Source organism: Hemitrygon akajei, chromosome 13 (assembly GCF_048418815.1).
Source record: "Hemitrygon akajei chromosome 13, sHemAka1.3, whole genome shotgun sequence".
Lineage (NCBI taxonomy): Eukaryota > Metazoa > Chordata > Chondrichthyes > Myliobatiformes > Dasyatidae > Hemitrygon > Hemitrygon akajei.
The window spans coordinates 102,136,268-102,156,391 of NC_133136.1; the positions used below are offsets into that span (position 1 = coordinate 102,136,268).

General features: G+C 38.6%; 1 protein-coding gene across 5 annotated transcripts in view; it reads right to left on the minus strand.

The window, feature by feature from the left end:
* The window catches only part of prdm5 (PR domain containing 5), a 299,425-nt gene extending 282,372 nt beyond the window's left edge, over nt 1–17,053 (minus strand). For 2 of the 5 annotated variants that reach the window (XM_073065179.1, XM_073065177.1), the window contains exons 1-2: nt 16,439–17,038; nt 6,002–6,085 (exon numbers count right to left, since the gene is read on the minus strand). In XM_073065179.1, coding sequence (XP_072921280.1) covers nt 6,002–6,085; nt 16,439–16,531 — 177 coding nt within the window. In that variant the 5' untranslated portion in view covers nt 16,532–17,038. Of the gene's footprint in view, nt 1–6,001; nt 6,086–16,438 lie in introns of all 5 variants that reach the window. The other 3 variants (XR_012101305.1, XM_073065178.1, XM_073065176.1) reach the window with 3 other exon arrangements.
* Nucleotides 17,054–20,124: the final 3,071 nt, after the last annotated feature.

The following is a 20,124-nucleotide window of genomic DNA, read 5'->3' on the forward strand; positions in this document are numbered from 1 at the left end:
CCTGTGAATTTCAACTGTATTCAGATCCCTATACGCACATCATCAACATCGTACAACACCAACAACAGAAAGGTGATTAGTTCAGCTCATAAATATTTTATTTTGCAAAAACACACAAGAAGATTTTTTTATGCAGCAATTCACCTTATTTTCAAAGCCTCTCAACTGCTTACAAAAGACAGGCCATGAATCAACATTGGGCTTCAATACTCAGCATCGACTACAGAACCTGACGATTATCAAACACCATGTTTGAAACTCCGGACTTGCCGATGATGGGACCCTGAATATTAAGCTTCAAACTCTTGTGTCACTGATACGTGAACCTTGGTGGTCATTAGACCTCATTCCTTCTTGCACAAAACTCTGACAACAAATCAAGGGTGGGGGGAGCTACCAGCCTTTGTCCTCACTAGACTGTGGCCTGACATCCCGGATCAATACACTGACGTCCCATGTCCACATTGCTGTACTTCCAATATGGAGTGAAGGCTTAAGACTTCCACCTACCTTCTAATAACCCCAATCCACTTCCCTGTCCTCAAGACCATAACCTTGCCCCTAAATCCCTGCTCTCTGTCCCTAAAACCATTTCCATAAACCAAAAAAAAACACCTCAAACCAACTAAACTTGAGCTGCAACTTTAACAAAGGTCGCAGCTCGAGACCATCTCGAGCGTGTAGGAAAGTCTCCAGCAGCAGGTGCCTCTCCAACTCGTTTATAAACTTGACTTGGAAAATATATCACCACAACTTTATTGCTGCTGGGTCAGGGTAATGGAAGGCGAAGCACAGTGGGTCTTCATACAGATTTAACTTAATATGAGAGCTACATTCCACCTTCTCCATGAAAGTTTGTGATGGGCAAGTTGTCCTTACCAGCTATGCTCACATTCTGTGAATGAACATAGAAAAAAAGTTCACTTAAGAGCTTATAATCCAACAGTACTCAAAGGAGAAAACGACAAATTGCTGGAAGAGCTCAGCAGGTCAGGCAGCATCTGTGAAGGCAGAGGGATCGTGAACTTTTCAGGTTGAGACCCTTCATCAGGACTGGGAATGTAGAGAGGAGAAAGCCAGCATAAAGAGGTGAGAGGGAGGGATAGAGGAAGATGGAAAGGGGGCAGGTGGAGCTAAGTGGGAATGGGTTTGACGTGGAATTGGGAAACACTGGCATGTGTGTGATGAGTAGAAACAGATTGAGAGAAAAAAAAATAGCTGCCACCTTAAACTCCTGGGATTTATTAGGTCAAGTGTATTCCCACAGTGCTGACTGAGAGAGTGTTCCGTTACTATGATCCAGCCCAGCAGCAATAAAGTTGTGGCATTACATTTCTAAGTCAGGTTCATAAAAAATTGGAAAATAACTTGTTTGTGAAGGTTTTCCTACATGTTATAGACTGCCCAGGCCAAATACCAAGTACTGTTCTAGTACTTCTCACCTTAAGTGCGTATTAGACATTTTAGCTCTGGGGAAAAAGATACTGTTTATGCTCCTCATAACTTTATCAGATCTCCCTTCAGCCTCTGGCACTCCAGAGATAACAATCCAAGTTTGGCCAACTTCTCGTTATAGCACATGCCCTCTTCTCAAGCAACGTCCTAGTAAACCTGTTCTGCACCCTCTCCAAAACCTCAAAACCATTCCTATAACAGGGCAGCCAAAACCGCATGCAGTACTCCAAGTGCGGCTTAACTACAGTTATATAAAGCTACAACGTAACTTCCTGACTTTTGAACTCAATGCTTCAACCAATAAAGGCAACTATGCCATTTTCCTTTTTAATCGTCCTTTCAACCTGTGTAGCCACTTTCACGGAGCTATGAATTTGACCCCAAGATCCCTCATCAACACTGTTAAAGACCTTGCCCTTAATGGCATACTATCTTTTTGCTTTTGACCTACCAAGATGCAAAACTTCATGTGTGGCCGGGTTAAACTCCATCTGCCATTTCCCACCCATGTCTGCAACTGATCTATATACTGTTGTATTCTTTGCCAGTCTTCTATGCTATTCCACAACAACAATCTACATATCACCTGCAAAGTTACTAACCCACCCATCTATATTTTAATCTTCGTCTTTTTCCATACATCACAGATGGCAGAGGTCCCAGTACAGATCTCTGTTGGACACCACTAATCACAGACCTCCAGCTAGAAGAAGTCCCTTCAACCAGTACCCTCGTCTTCTATGGGCAAACCAGTTCTGAATGCAAATGGCCAATTCACCATGCATCTTTGGATGAGCTTCCCATGGGGGACCTTGTCAAATGCCTTACTAAAATCCAAGTAGACCACATCCATTGCTCTATCTTCATTAATCATCCTGGTCACCTCTTCAAAAAAGCTCAATCAAGTCTGTAAGACACAACTTGACTGACACACAGCCATAGTGGCTCTCCTTAATCATGAATCCTATCCTAAGAAGTCTCTCCAGTAACTTCCCAACACTCTTGTGAGACTCCCCAGTCTTTAGTTTCCAGGATTTACCCTGGTACCCTTCTTGAATAATGTAACAACATTAGCTACTTTCAAAAACACAAAGTACACTGCAGATGCTGGGGTCAAAGCAACACGTACAACAAGCTGGAGGAACTCAGCAGGTCGAGCAGCATCTGTGGAAATGTTGACTGCTCGTTTCCACGGATGCTGCCTGACCTGCTCAGTTCCTCCAGCTTGTTGTATGTATTAGCTATTTTCAGTCCGCCGGGACTTATCTGTTGCTAGAGAGGACACAAAGATACTGGTCAAGACCTCTTTTCTTGCCTCTCTTAATAACTTCAGGAATATCCCATCAGGCTGTGCGGATTTATCCACCTTAATGTTCTTTAAGAGACCCAACACTACCTCTTCCTTAACCTCGAAATGCCCTAACATATCAAAAAGACTCAGTTCTAAACTCCCTATTCTCCAATTCCTTCTCTATGGTGAATACTGATGCAAAGTACACATTAAGGACTTCACTCACATCCTCCACATCCAAGCAAGGGTTCGCCACTTTATCCTTGGATGGTCCTACCCTCTCCCTAGTTATCCTCTTGCTTTGATGTATGTACAGAATGCCTTGGGATTCTTCTTAATCCTACTTGCAAGGAATTTTCATTAGCTTTCCTAATTCTCTTCTTTTTTTGTAATTTATTTTTTATGAGTTCTTTTCTGTCTTCTTTACAATCCTCAAGGGCTCTGCTTGATTCCAGCTTCCTCAGCTTTACATACTTTTCTTTTTTCTTGGAGAAGGCCAAGGATGAACACTCCAGTGTGGAAAAGGGAAGGGGCAGTTTACAACCTGATGTTATTAACACTTAAATTTCCTATTTTTAGTAACCCACAACCCATGTTCTTTTCTCTATGCTTCAGATCTATTCACTTTCTCTCAATACCTCTCCACCATCCTTCCACCATTCCATTGTATCCACTTGTTCCTCACTTTCTTACCCCCCACCCACCTGGTTGTTGTGGTGACCATCCACACACTTACATCACTGCATCGCCCATTCCCTTACTAACTGGCTCCAACTAGCCACCATCTCTCCCTTACCTGGTTTCCCTTACACATTCCTTACTTACCAGATTCAAGAATATGCAGGATTCAATCATCTCCATTTATCACCTCTCTATCCAATCCCCACCTGCCCATCATCCCCATCCTCATCTCGATGCATCTACTACCTAGCAGTTACTGCCTCATCCTTTCTCCTCACTCATTATACGAGGAGTGATTGACAAGTTTGTGGCCTAAGGTAGAAGGAATCAATGTTAGAAAACCTAGCACATTTATTTTTCAGCATAGTCCCCTCCTACATTTACACACTTTGTTCAGCGTTCATGGAGCATATGGATCTTGGACCTCCAGAAAGTGTCCACAGATGGGTGATTGCTAAGTTCGTAGCCTAAAGCAGAAGGAGATGCGTTATACAGCTCTCATTACATGCACATGCAGGTCAACTCTTTGAGTGATTATGCAGAAAGTTTGAAGTTAATAACTCATCAGGGGTGATTGATAGGTTCGTGGTCTAACGTAGAAGGAGATGAGTTATTAACTTCAAACTTCTTGCATAATCACTCAAAGAGTTGACCTGCATGTGTATGTAACGACAGCTATATAACTCATCTCCTTCTACATTAGGCCATAAACTTATCAATCACCACTGATGAGTTATTAACTTCAAACTTCAAGATCCTATTCATTCCCGTCTTATCCTCTTGCTCTTTACATACTTGTAGAATGCCTTGGGGTTTTCTTTAATCCTGCCCACCAAGACCTTCTCATGACCCCTTCTGGCTCCCCTAATTTCATTCTTAAGCTCCTTCCTGTTAGCTTTATAATTTTCTAGATCTCTAACATTACCTAGCTCTCTGAACTTTTTGTAAGCTTTTCTTTTCTTCTTGATCAGACTTATTACAGCCTTTGTACACCACGGTTCCTGTACCCTACCATAGCTTCCCTGTCTCACTGGAACGTACCTATGTAGAACTCCACACAAATATCCCCTGAACATTTGCCACATTTCTTCCATACTTTTCCCTGAGAACATCTGTTCCCAATTTAAGCTTCCAAGTTACTGTCTGATATCCTCATGATTCCCCTTACTCCAATTATAACCCTATTCCCAGAGTCTCCCAATGCCTTCTGGCAAACTCTAGCTGAGATTTCATTTGAGTTTTTTTTTCCAATAGTAGCTTTCTCTTTGCCAGTCTTCCATTGAGCTGTGACTGGTTCAGCACCCAGGCAACAGTTGTTGTATGTGCAGACTCACCCATCTCAGCCACTGAAGCTTGTAACTCCTCCAGACTTGTCATAGGTCTCTTGGTTGCCTCCCTCACTAGCCCCTTTCTTGCACGGTCACTCAGTTTTTGAGGAAGGCCTGCTCTGGGCAGATTTATAGCTATGCCATATTCTTTCCATTTCTTGATGACTGACTCCAAGGGATATTCAGTGACTTGAGAGTTTTCTTGTACCAATCTCCTGACTTGAGCTTTTCAACAACCTAATCACAGGGTTGCTTGGAGTGTTCTTTTGTCTTCATGGTGTCGTTTTTGCCAGGATACTGAATCACCAGCAGTTGGACCTTCCAGATAGAGGTGACTGCACACAGGTGATCGCCATTTAATTATGTGACTTCTAAAACCAATTGACTGCACCAGTGATGATTTAGTGTTTCATATTAAAGGGGAAGAATTCTTTTAAAACACAAAATAACTGATCGCATATTTGTGTTTAATTTAGATTACTTTATTGAGATCTGTTTTCACTTTGACACAAAAGAATCCTTATTTTGTCAATTAGTGTCAAAAATGCCAAATTAAATCCACTGTGATTCAATGTTATAAAACATGAAAACTTCCAGGGGGAGGGGGGAAATACTTTTTATAGGTACTGCAGTTAAGAAAGTAGCAAAGAAAGTTATTACTGAGAATAGTAGATTGGCGAGATCACACTCACTTCCATAGTCTAATTTCACTGTGATTTCATTTTATTGCCTTGAGTCTGGTAAAGAAATATGAGATTTTTGTTTATTTCACCAACACAACACATAACAATCGGAAGTGTTTCTTCCAACTCACGATCCACATTCCAAAAGGTGTTCCAGGAAAAAACCTTTGTTTTATTCTTTATTTCCCCCAAGACCACCAAAGAAGATAGACATTGTCACAGGAAGTTAAACAATCAGCAAACACACAAACCCATTACAAAAGCACTGAATCCCAAGTGGACTGTGTTAGCACTTTCTACAATCACTTCAGTGAGGTTTGCAAGTGGGGCCATACAGATTACATGTCTGATATGTCATCATATAAGATCAATGAATCAGATATCTTCCTCAATGTTTCCCAAGTGAGGTTATAGGGATGTCCCATATTGGAGGGGATCAGCACACAGTTTCTTAAAAAAAGAACCTTCAGTTGTGAAGGGAACAATATCTGTAGAAGTATTATGGTCTGGGAGGAATTCTGATTAGTTTACAACATGTGACAGAATGCAATAAGAGCAACTACCTCCCACATCAGCCTTGGATCCATGCTTTCATCCAGTTCATGAGGCATTCTTTTCTCTCCAGCAAACGGCCCAAACTTTTCACCCTGCCAACAAAAAAAAAGTGGGTTTTTTTGCTTCCTTTCATGACAGAGTGCATCTCCAGAAAAAAAATGTTTTTTTTGCTTCCTGTAATGATAGATTGCATCTCCAGAAAAAAAATCAGATCAGCACCAATATGCATTTGATTCTATTTCAAATTTGCAAAACAGATACTCGGATTACAACATAATATTGTTTTGATTATCTTTAATGTGTAACTATAAATCACTATAACATCTACAGTCAATGAGTTGCAAGTATTTCACAAATGGAAGTCATTATATTTTGGGACAAGACAAAAATCCTATTGAAAGGAACAGCAATCTGCCAAAGGTCAGCCTGAAGATTTACTAAACTTTCCAATATCTATGGATTATTACTCACAGTTTGAGAAATTATTTAAGCATTTTTTTTCTTTCTGGAGAAACTTCTGAGGGTATTTCACTAAATATTAATCATTCATTTTATACAAGTGGGCTTCCAGTGCTGTGCAAGAGAGGGATATCACCCAAAAATAATAAAATTATGAAGATAGAAACCACCTGGTGCAATAAATTACTGGAAATGAAGCCGGGTTTATAAGGGGACAAACACCACCAATGAATTAATAGCTTTAGCTCATGTTCAATTGAAATCATGATTTTAGTCATGTTATTTTGCTTAAGTATCAAAACAATGGAGAATGGATATAAATCAGAATTAAATCTCAAGTGGCCTATAGTGAAGCCTTCATCATGTAAATAAACTGTATTCTACCCAGTTAATGCTAATAAATTTCAGAAGCTAATAATGTTTAATTTCAGATACCTTAACATCTTTTCTTAAATTTCATCGTATTTTCAGTGTCTATTTTTACAGTACATAATACACATAGTTGGATATTTCGCTAAAATGTTTTTATTTATACAATCTTATTTCTTCTTCACTGTGGTCCAGGGAGTGGAAGCAGTCAAAAGGATGCCAGAATGAAAAATATTAATGTGTTTCAAAAAGCAAGCAAGAAAGTCTATTGTTAATAGGGCTGCAATCCTTAAATTCAACAATAGTAACAGGTTTAATTCTCATCTCAAGAACAAACACTATCAAACAAAGACCAAAATAAATTCCTTATTTGAAATCAAACAATGCTGACTTTAAATGAAGTATCTTAGTACAGTACCTTGACCCCTACCCTCACAAGTCACTGAGAAAACATTCCAGGGACAATAGCAGAAGGAAGACCCCACACGCAATCATCAACTGGATAACGGAACTCAGAGTGAATACACATGCACTTATTTTTTTAGAAGTTTAAAAATCTGTCTGTTATTTTCTTCCACCCCCAATCAGCAGATTTCCAAAATGATCATTTGAACTTGCAGCACGTGCATGCAATGCAGACAATAAAGATGAACAGTACATGCAGAGAATAATGTACTTTATAAAAACTTCCACAAGAAAAGAGTTAAGCTAAACCAAAATATTCTCTTTGCTTACAAACAAAGCTAGAGTTGCAATGTATATTTATCAACTTCAAATCCAGAGGTTTGAATTCAGGAATGTTCTGTATACATACCTGTTTTAGTGATATATTAAAATGCAACAAAGTCACAAAATCTGGTGCAGAGCTAATGTATTTGGAAAAACAATTTACTATCTGCAGAAACTATTTCCTTATCGTGGTGAATCGTTCAGATTAAACTGGACATTCAAAAACAACTACAAATTAAAGATATGCCCTGATACCCAATTAATACAATCCATTTTTTATTAAATACATGTGACATATTGTCTTGCATACTGCTTTCCACAACTTCTCAAAAACTGAGTCAGGACCGAGCAGGCATCATCGAACATGAGGTCTGTTTTTTTCCAAGTGAACTTAAAGTACAGCATGACCATCTGTTATATTAGCAGTGCCATATTTGCCCACCCCAAGGAACTTTAGGCTGATGAGACAGGAATAAAGAGAAGATTTGAAGGAGGAACGACTTTTGTTAACTGATGAATCTGATCCAGGACGATTCACTTATTACTTAGCAATTCGCCTACCACTGAAGCAGGTCTATGGCAGATGCCATCTCTCTTGCCCTGCACTCAACTGAGAGAAAGACACCCACGTCAAACTCATCACCAACTCCGGACCCTGGGAGTCAACATTTCCCACTGCAACTAGATCCTTGACTTCCTGACCAAAGTTTACAAAGGGAGCTGGAAAAGGCATGTCATTAGAATAATGTCACAACAGTGATGGGGGACTCCAATATGCAAGGGGATTGGGAAAATCAGGTTGGTGTCAGATCGCAAGAAAGGGAATTTGTTGAATGCCTATGAGATGGCATTTTAAGAGCAGCTTGTGTTTGAGCCTACTAGGGAAAAGGCCATCTTAGCTTGGGTGTTGTACAATAATCCATATCTTATTAGGGAGCTTAATGTAAAGGAACATTTAGGAAACAGTGATCATAATATGATTGAATTTATGCTATAATTTGAGAGGGAGAAGCATATGTCACATGTATCAGTATCGCAATGGAATAAAGGGAATTACTGAGGCATGAGAGAGGAGCTTGACCCGGTGGATCGGAGGAGGATACTGGTGGAGATGATGGCAGAGCAGAGATGGCTGAAGTTTCTGGGAATAGTTCACAAGGTGCAGGATATGTCCCACAGAGGAAGAAGTTCTCATGTGGCCGGGCTAGGCACCATGGCTGACAAAGGATGTTAAGGTCTGCATAAAAGCCAAGGAAAGGGTAGATAAAGTAGCAAAAGTGAGTGGGAAGATTTTAAAATCCTACGAATGCAACTGGAAAGTTATAAAAAGGGAAAAGATGAAAAATGAAGGCAAACTACCTGATAATATAAAGCAGAATACCAAAAGATTTTTAAGTTACGAGGGGTGATTGATAAGTTTGTGGCCTAAGGTAGAAGGGGATGAGTTATTAACTTCAGACTTTCTTCATTTTCACTCAGAGTTGAACTGCACGTGCATGTAACGAAAGCTGTATAACTAATCTGCTTCTACCTTAGGCCATGAACTTATCAATCATCCCTGCTGTGGACTACCTGGAAGTCCAAGACACTCTCATTACATGCATATGCAGTTCAACTCTTTGGGTGATAATGCAGAAAGTTTGAAGTTAATAACTCATCTCCTTCTACCTTGGGCCACAAACTTATCAATCACCCCTGCTGTGGACCACTTCTACAAACAAGGGATCCGTATGCTCCACGACCGCTGGACTAAGTGTGTATGTGTAGGAGAGGGCTATGTTAAAACATAAATGTGCAAAGTTTTCTAAAATTGACTCCTTCTACCTTAGGCCATGAACTTATCAATCACCCCTCGTATATAAAGAGTAAAAGGAAGGTGAGAGTTGATATTGGACCACTGGAAAATGATGCTGGTGAGCGAGTAATGGGGGACAAAGAAATGGCAGATGAACTTAATGAGTACCTTGCATCAGCCTTTAATGTGGAAAACACTAGCAGTGTGCCAGAGGTCCAAGAGTACCATTGTTATTACAAAGGGAAAAGTGCTAGGCAAACTGAACGGTCTTAAGGTAGATAAGTCACTTGGACTAGATGGATTACATCCCAGAAGCCAGAGAGAGGTTGCTGAAGAGATAACAGCTGCTTTGGTCATGATCTTTCAAAAATTACTTGATTCTGGCATGGTCCTGGAGGACTGGAAAATCCACACTTTAAGAAAGGAGGAGGCAAAAGAAAGGAGATTATAGGCTAATTAGCCTAACATCAGTGGTTGGGGAAGTGTTGGAGTCTATTATTAAGGATGAGGCTTCCAGGTACTTGCAGACCAGTGAAAAAAAAATCACTCAGCATGGTTTCTGCAAAGGGAAAATTTGTCTAACAAATCTGTTAGAGTTCTTCAAGGAAGTAACAAGCAGGGTGGACAAAGGAGAGGCAGTGGATGTCATTTGCTTGGATTTTCAAAAGGCATTTGATAAGGTGCCACACATGAGGCTGCTTAACAAGATAAAATCCCATGGCATTACATGAAAGATACTGGCATGGATAGAGGAATGGCTGACAGGCAGGAGGCAGCAAGTGGGAATAAAGGAGGCCTTTTCTGGCAGGCTGCCAGTGACTAGTGGTGTTTGTCAGAGGTCAGTATTGAGACAGCTACTTTTCACATAGTTTGTCAATTGCTTGGATAATGGAATTGATGGCTTTGTGGCAAAGTGTGTGGATGATATGAAATTAGGTGTAAGTGCTTTGATTGTATGGACCAGTTGGATCATAGGGTCTGTTTCTGTGTTGTATAATACCACATGACTCAATAGCAGATCTTTTGACCCAAGATGTCTGTGCCCATTGTGATGCCAATTTATACTGATCCTATTTGCCTGCAAATGGCCTGCATCCCTCCATTCCCTGCTTGTTCATATATCTTTCAAATATTGCTATCATATCTTCTTCCTCCATCTTCCCTGGCAGAGCCTTCCAGGTACTTTGCACTCCCTCAGAAATCTCCTCTGAATATTCCCCCCATCTTTCAATCTATGCAATCCAGTATTTGACATTTCCTCCCTGGGAAAAAAGACTGACTATCCACTATGACAATGCTTAGCATATTTTTTATTATAATATATATATATATATATATATATAACAATCCAAGTTGTCCAACCACTTCTTATAGCTCCTACCTTCTCCTTAAAGCTAATATTCTCTAATCCAGGCAACATCTTTTTTGCATCCTCTCCAAAATTTTCACATCCTTCCTGTAAGTTGTGATAAGAACTACACAGGAGTTAAATCAATACAGCTTCTATCCTGGTGAATCTGTGCTGGAAAGTACGAGTAAACTGTATCAATAGATATCCTCCTCCAGCTCAGGTATCGTCCTCCAGAATTGACCAATGTAGCAATACAGATGTGACTTTAATGCAAATGTGCTGGAGCAGCCATTCACAGAATTGATATAGAATTTCAAAAAGTAACAGAAATATATTGAAACCAATTTATTATTAATGGCTTCCAATATTTAATTCATTTGCTGATATATTGTTTAGAAGCTACATTTTATATACTGATAACAAGGGGAACCATCTTGGGAAATAGAGAAATAGCACTTGATTGAGGGTGTTATTTTGAGCTTTCCTCCTTAAATCTCTTCCAGCTTGTGTGAAATAGATGGAAACCTGGAAAAACGTTTAAGTATAGGACAGCATTGCAAAGAAATGACTAACTCACTGGAAAATGTATTTACAGATCCTAGTTGAAAAGCTGATTGCTTTTTCTCCCTTTCACTCTTAAGATCGACCAATCACTACCACATCACCTCCTAAACATTTTCATTCTAAAAATATAAAAGAAATAAGCTGGTTTACAATCTGTCATCATGCCTGAAACCTCTATCTCCCCCTTATTCCTTCGCTTTGCATGACTTACGGGCTGTGTTGGACTTATGATTGAGTTCTGTTCCTATCAGTATCTACAACTCTCCGGCAGTATATATTACCTAGTGATTCTAACTCCTACACTTTTTAAAAAATATTTTTTATTCAATTTTTAAGATAATTACATAGAATTAATAGAATAATAGAATAACATATCAGCCCTCCCCCCTCCCCTTAACCCTTCCCCCCCTAACATCCCTATCTGGAAAAAAAAGAGAAAAAAAAAGAAAAAAAGGAAAGAAGAAAGAAAGATTGCCTGGATATTGGAAGATCGACACATGCTCCATGGAATTCAAAATAGCTTTAATATATGTATTTGTTTCTTTCCCCAAATGACTAATAACTTTATCTTCGGAGCACCTATATATTTAATCCTATCTTTTGTAAGTAAGGGTGCCAAATTTTCAGAAATAAGTCATATTTATTTCTTAAATTCTAAGTAATTTTTTCAAGTGGAATGCAGCTAAAAATTTCATTATTCCAACGATCCATACTTAAGTATGAATCCGATTTCCAAGTAACTGCAGTAGCCATTTTGGCTACTGCCAATGCAATTTTTATGAATTCTTTCTGATATTTGTTCAATTTAGGTTTCGGTTTTATCCCTTCAATATCACCTAGTAATAATAATTTTGGGTTATGTGCAAGTTGTATTCCAATAACTTGTTCCAATAAAACTCTTAAATTTATCCAAAAAGGTTGAATTTTGAAACAGGACCGAGTGCAAAAAAGTACCAATTTCTTGATTACATCGAAAACATTGATCAGATAAATTTGGGTTTAATCTATTTATTTTTTGTGGTGTCATATATAATTGTTGTAAAAAATTGTATAGTACTAATCTAAGTCAGACATTTATTGTATTTGTCATACTGTCAAGACATAGTCTTGACCAACTTGTTTCATCAATTTTAATATTCAAATCAGTTTCCCATTTTTGTCCTGACTTATGAATTGCTTGTTTAATTGTCTGTTTTTGAATTAAATTATACATACAAGAAGTAATTTTTTTTTTAATTTTTAAATTTTTCCTTTTTGAATTAAAGTTTCTATTTCTTTAGGTTTCGGCATTAACATTGTTTGACCCAGTTTATCTCTTAAATAAGCCCTTAATTGGAAATAACAGAAAAGAGTATTATTTGATATTTTATATTTATTCTTTAATTGATCAAACAACATCAATATACCTCCTTCAAAACAGTCTCCTATATATCTAATCCCTTTTTGAAACCAGTTATATAAAAGTATTCCATTGTAAAAGGAATGAGTCTATTTTGAATTAGAGGTCTCTTTGCTAATAAAGATTTCTTTATCTCATCATCAACATTTGTCTTGTTCCATAAATCAATCAAATGTTTTAATATAAGAGATTCTTTCTTTTCCCGTATCCATTTAGATTCCCATTTTATATAAAATCTTCCAGTATATTTTCTCCTATCTTATCTAATTCTATTCTAATCCATGCCGGTTTATCTTCATCAAAAAAGATGCAATAAATCTAAGTTGATTTGCTTTATAATAATTCTTAAAGTTTGGGAGTTGTAACCCTCCTAGGTCAAATTTCCATGTCAACTTTTCCAACGATATTCTTGACATCTTACCCTTTCAAAGAAACTTCCTCACACTTTTATTCAACTCTTGAAAAAACTTTTGCAGCAGTTGTATTGGTAGTGTTTGGAATAAATACTGTAATCTAGGAAATATATTCATTTTTACAGCATTGACTCTACCTAATAATGTTACTGGTAACATCATCCATTTATCAAGATCTTCTTGAATTTTTTTCAATAATGGCAAATAATTTAATTTATATAAATTCTTTATATCGTTATCAATTCTTATACCTAAATACTTCATACCATTTATCGGCCATCTAAATTGAGTTACTAGTCGACATTGACTATAATCTCCTTTAATAAGGGGTAAAATTTCACTTTTATCCCAGTTTATTTTATACCCTGATATTTTCCCATATTCTTCCAATCTAAAAGATAATTTACGCAATGAATGCAATGGGTTTGTTAGATAAATCAGAACATCATCAGCAAATAGATTAATCTTATATTCCTCCCGGTTAACTCTGAAGCCCATAATATCTGAATCAGTTCTAATTAATTCAGCTGATGGTTCTATCGCCAATACAAATAAAGCAGGTGATAATGGACAACCTTGTCTAGTTGACCTTGTTAACTGAAATGGTGTTGAAATTTGACCGTTTGTCACTACTTTAGCTTTTTCAACAGCGATTTTAATAGTATTTAACAGTATTGCCAAAAAAAGATAGAGATCTTTTAAAACCAACATCATATAGTCCTATTTCTTTGTTGAACACGGATTATAAAATAATAGCAAAAATTTTATCTAATAGATTATCCAAACATTTACCAAAATTAATACATATGGATCAAACAGGATTTATTAAAAATAGACAAGCGGCAGATAATGTAACTCGATTACTTAGCATAATTCATTTGGCATAAAAGAGGGAGGAAATGAGTGTGGCAGTTGCTTTGGATGAGGAAAAAGCAATTTTTGATAGATTGGAATGGGATTTTTTTATTTAAGGTATTGGAAAAATACGGGTTAGAAGAATCTTTTATAAACTGGATTAAAACCTTAAATACTAGTCCTAACTCCTACTCTTGAAGGAACACGACTTCTGAAGAGCCATCTTTTCTCTTTGCCTTCACTGTAGCCTTGCATAAAATGATCATAACCCAAACTGCAACCTGAAGAACAAAAGACTGTCCTGTATGAGACTGGCTTCATAAGAAACATTCTCTCCAGGGGCCTAAATGGCAACATGTGTGCCATCACCTTGTGAAATCCAGCTGTTGGTAAAATTGGACAGCCTTAGTAGAGTTCTATCTCCTGTTGACCAATGATTCAGTAATCCATTTGACAATTATTGTGCAAAAACAGCCACTTAATGCATCTTCTGAAACAGTCTAGAAGAACTAAGCAACTTTCCGGTGCTCTTTGTTGGTGGAATTCACTTAAGTTTTCATAGAGGCTTATTCAGTGCCTTAATTGATGTACTGCAGGCCTTGTACTAAAAGAAGCATTCACCCTCTAACTCTATCAGATATATACATATTTGCATGCAGAAGTCATTCAAAATTCCTGGGATCTCTTTATTCTTAATTCTCTAATTGTCTTCTTTGCCAGAGTCAAACTTAGTTAATTTATACCCCATTCAGAGTCACAATCTAGATTTTCACTTCTGTGAATAAGGAGAGTTTGCTACACTCACAGATCTCAGGAGTAATACTCTATGCACCTGTTTGCTTTGGGCATAAACAATCCCATTTGAATTTTTTACTGACTATCTACATATTCTAACTGTTGATCTTCCTTCTATAAACAGCAAACAGAATCTGATTGCTGTCTCACTTGCAATGTTCCTCCAGCATTTTGTGTGTGATTCTTTGAGACTTCACCGTAAAATGACACTGACTTCAATTGTGATTTTAATGGCTATGAAAGATCCCGAATAAGGAAAATGCAAAATGCAACTGCATCTTCAATTTGTTTAAGTGTACAGAACCAGTTGAAAATCAAGGTTGTGGCAACAGTGAGAAACAGAAAGCATCAGATAAAAACCTGATTGACATTAACTGCCATTTAAATAGGCACCACTTAAAACATGCAGAGAGGTACAAGAATTTAGTTATTGTATGGGCTCCCTATGGCTGTTGTCAAGTATTGAACTAAAGGTTACACCTCTTGTACATCTCCAGCTCAATCTGTGACAGAATCTGTAGATCCTATATTGGCCCCATTTCAGAATCTACAGAACTATAGTGAAAAAAAACATAAAGGTAACATTTCAGGTCAAAGAACCTTTGTTTAAACTAGGACAGAGAGAAAACAAGTCAGTACAAAATTGTTAAGATGGGGAGGGATACCTTGCGTAAGGTTAGGGTTGCCATGGAAACAGGTCATAAAGATTCCCCAATCAAATGAGATAATGGGCTAAGGAAGGGCAGGGCTATAGGACATGTCTGGCAATTCAAGATGTGCTGAAGGAGAGAGATCCAGCTTTTGTATTTTTTAATTGTTTCTTTCACCAACAGGACTAGAGTGGATCCAGGGAATCCTCAATCCCAAGGGCCTACCTAAGAAGGAAAAGGCACAGGAACCACTTACAAGTAACCAGGATATCTGTGTAAGAGCTACAGTGCAATTTGCTGAATTAAGTCTTCCTCTCAGCTTCTGTCAACAGAAGTATTTAACTTGCAAGGATTACCAGAGACTACAAATGTCCCGATTTTGATGTCAAAAGGATCCCAGCAAACTATTAGAAATCCGGAAAAGGGAAATATTTGCAGCTGGACCATTTTCAGGTGAAATGGCTATGCTACTTTAAACAGGTAAAGAAGATCTGATCTTAATTCACAAATGGTTTCATATCTCAATTTTAAAAGTTTTATTTCATTATAAAAAACCATTTCGGAATCAAAATGCTTTGAATGCTATAAATCTGAAATTTAAAAAATACGACAAGTATATTAGCAAACCTGCCAGTATAACTAAAAGATGGCAAGCTTGATGTTTCAGGTGCATCATCATTCAGCAGACATTTGATATTAGAGAGGCGGGAAGGAGTAGTTTAATTCAGTGGCCGAAACGAGCGCCCACATAGTTTGCAGCAAAATGAGGTGCACATATAGGAAAGGCGGGTTGCTTCTATTATCCCGAGGGATTCCTTCTTTGTCACCCAGCCAGCAGGCTGCCTGCCGTTGGGGGCCTGAGGTGAGAATGCGCTCAGAGAAAGCTTCGGACTCAATACGTGGCACTCGAGCAAGATGCCTTCCATTGCGATCCCTTCAGCAGACCCACTAAAGTTACGGAACCTCGGAAAACAACACAAAACCAGGATTCATCCCTCCTTTTTTGAATAAAGAAAAATAAAACTTGTTCTTATTGTCTCCTCGTTTCAAACAAAACATCACAAACCTTTTTCACTCGTCTGGCAGTGTACAGGCCGATCCCCTCTTGTACTTTGGACGACTTGAGGGAGAATCTATCGGGTACGTACATGCCGAGCATCGTGGCGGCGGGGTGGGTTGGGCGCAGTGGCGGCTGTCATCGCCCCGATCGCCTGCGGGAACGTACTGCCTGTCCCGGCACCGCTGCCATGTTGGTATTGCGGTGCCCGGCGGCGCCTCGCTGATTGGCTCAACTACTTCCCTCCCTCTCTCACTCGCAGCAAACTTTCCGCACAAGGCGCCGGGTTCATGCAAGTCCGCTGGACCGAGCTCTCTCGGGCTCCCGTTCATCCGAACCAGACCGCGAGTGAAGCCGCCTCCCTTGGTTATCAATAAATCCGGCCTGAGAGCAACGGCGCCGCTGAACTGAGAAAAACTTCTACAGAATGGGAAAATGAACTTTAATAAATGTTGTCACGGCCTTTTAAACAGAGCAGAACCTGTCGCAATGTCTCAAAAACCTTATTTTTGCGTTCCCCTAAATAAAAGGTATAGTTGTTTGTCAGGGGAACTCAATTTTGCCATTTTTCCACTGATCGGCAACATTTAAAATAAACCACACTTGTCTGACGGTTTGTGATAGAGTAAAATCAAGTCCACGAGGTGGTAGTTACGGCCAAAGTTGAAGGATGAACCATTCAGAACAAACATGGTGTGAAATGGTCTCTGTGAACCGAAGATGGTTGCCGACGGGAAGAAGTCACGTCCTCACGTTATCCTGGACATCCTGACATTGAATGAGGATGTAGAGGAGAATTGCTATCTTAATTGCTCCTGAGAAATTGTTTAGTCCGTGTCTATTGCTGATTCGATGTACTCTTTCAGAATTAAATTGATCAACATGTACAGAGACGTATCTGTAAAGGTCGTGTGGTGCAAATCGGCTGGTCTATCAAATGACAGCATTTGCTTCACTTTAATAATCCACAAATCTGGAGCGTAAATACTTGATTCTGGCCTCTGAAAGCAGCCTTGTATTTTCGATTGGAATTACCAGAGCATAAATGATGTCTCTGCCTTGTGTTCAGAATGATGCAAGATGCTTGTCAAAATAGAATTGTATACACTGGGAAGTTGAGCCAAACACAAATAAGAACAGACAGTTGGTAGGTCTGGTAACCTTGGTGGAGGAACAAAGTTATCAGATCATCGAGGAAAATGCTGAGAACTCACATTGAAAAGCTATTGACTTGAAACTTGAACTGTTTCTCTCAACACTAATGCTGTCTGACCTGTTATTCCATTTTGTCTTGAATTAACAGCATCTACATTTTTTGTTTGTTTTTGTTAAATTGGAGAGTTTGGTCTCACCTCTGCTGGCCCCCACATTATTAATCAATGAAGCACACCAAAACAATTTAATATATTGATTGCAATAGGTTCACCTTCAGTTTTGTTTTAAATTGAAGATCTGCTTGTCAGATGAATGAATTTGCAAAATAATCATTTTAGTTGGAAAATTGATAAATAATTCACCAAAGACTTCATAAAATACTAATATTTTTCTTATAAATAATAATAGGAATTGTGATGATTCAAATTGCTTAAAACTCAACGACTACTTTTCTATTCTGTCATCTAAGGCCTGAATGCACAAATCTTGTAGATTTGTCTTCTGACCTTTGACATATGGAGTAAATCTGGCAGCTGACCTCTCTGCTGTTTTATTTGAGGAAAATTATTTTCTTCATTATTGCTTTCTTTAGGCATTTCACATGGCAAAAAAAAATTATCACTAGTTGGTATCTCATACTGTCTTTCAGCAACAGTCACAGTGTTGATTATTTTGTCAAGCGTTGTAGAGTATGTATTCTTACACACCACACACACACACACACACACACACACACACACACACTATATAAATGATTATGGAAGAACTTGTGCAGAACTGATTTGACAGCAACTAGGCCATGTCAATCAACTTAAAACTCATTATGAAGAACATATGTGATTTGCTGGTATTGAACAGCAGTTACTGTTACTCAAGTGCTCTTTTGAAGGGATTCTCAATTGGTTTCTGGTATGTTGAGGGGTGATTGCAATTTCTATGATATTGCTGAGGTTTAACTTTTAACTACTGTCGTGAACAAGTCATTTCATAAAGACTCTGCATAGCTTGTGGACTACATGGATGCACTTCAGTTGTATCCCGTCAGAGTTGCTCATGACCTGGTTAGTGAGCTATGGACCAAGAGGGTAACATGCTACAGGAGGATGAAGAAGAGGAGACTTGAACCAGCAGCACTGTCTACAAAGCGTATTCCAAAAGTATTACTCATGCATCTATCTAGCAAAAGATCACTGCCTCTGGGGTTTGTGGTTTAGGAATGAGGTATTCACAGAATTCTGCCACATTAGGAAGATACAGTTGCAATAAAAGGGAAGGACCTCAACAACACAGCCATTTGAAACAAGTATCTTGAATTCCATTGGAAGCAGCAGAGAATATAGATGCTGAAGTCTGCTGTTTAAAAAATAAGTAGCTCAGGCAGTATCCATACAGGGAAAGGATATGTAAAAATGCTGCATCAGGACTGAAAGTGGAGAGAGAAAATAGCCAATATAAAGAGGAAAGAGAGACACAGAACACTACACACATTATTACAGGCTCTTTTTCTGTCCAGTCCTGCTGAAGGGTTTTGGCCTGAAACATCAACTGTACTTACTTCTATAGATGCTGCCTGGCCTGCTGAGTTGCCCCAGCATTTTGAGTGTGTGTTACAGGCTCTTCTGCCCTTAATGTTGTGCTAATCTTTTAACCTACTTCAAATGCTTTATTTATTGAGATACAGTGTAGAATAGGCCCTTCTGGCCCTTTGAACCCCACTGCACCATTTAATCCTAGCCTAATCACGGGACAATTTACAATGACATATTAATCTATATACCAGTACTTTTTTGGACTGTGGGAAAACCCAGAGTCATGGGGGGAGCATACAAACGTCTTACCAGCAGCTGTGGGAATTGAACCCCGGGTTGTTGGTACTATTAAGTACTGTGCGAACCACTATACTACCATGTTGAAACTGACCCTCTGTGGAGAGGAGTAAGACAGTACATGATTGAGGAGGAATGAATGATGGCTGTTGTTTATCCATAGTGAAAGTGAATCAATGGGGGCTTGGGGAGTGTGCCTTAACGGGCTCACATCCATCAGCAAAATCCAGGCCATTTAGAGATTATACCTTGCTTAATCGAATATCAGCTGTTTTACACTATTGTCTAAAGTCAAAGTTATTCAAGTTCATGGTTATTGTCATTCAACTGTAAACATGTATACTATCAACGAAAACGTTGTTCCTCTGGACCAAGGTGCACAAGTCAGTACATACAACTCACACACCACACAAAGTAATATTACCAGAAATAAATCAACAAATAATAAATATATTCCTGAAGATTGACATTTAGCATAAGATGCATTTACAACACAAGTTAAAAAGTAAACGGTGTAATGCTACTGATGCTTCGTAAATGATGAAACCTGGGTTGGAACAGGGCTTTCAGTAGTCTCACAGACTTGTGGGCAAAGCTGTTTCCCATCCTAACAGTCCTTGTCCTCATGCTACAGTACCTCCTGCCTGATGGTAGGGGGTCAAATAGATCGTGGGACAGATGGGAAGAATCCTTTAAAATGCTAAGGGCCCTGCA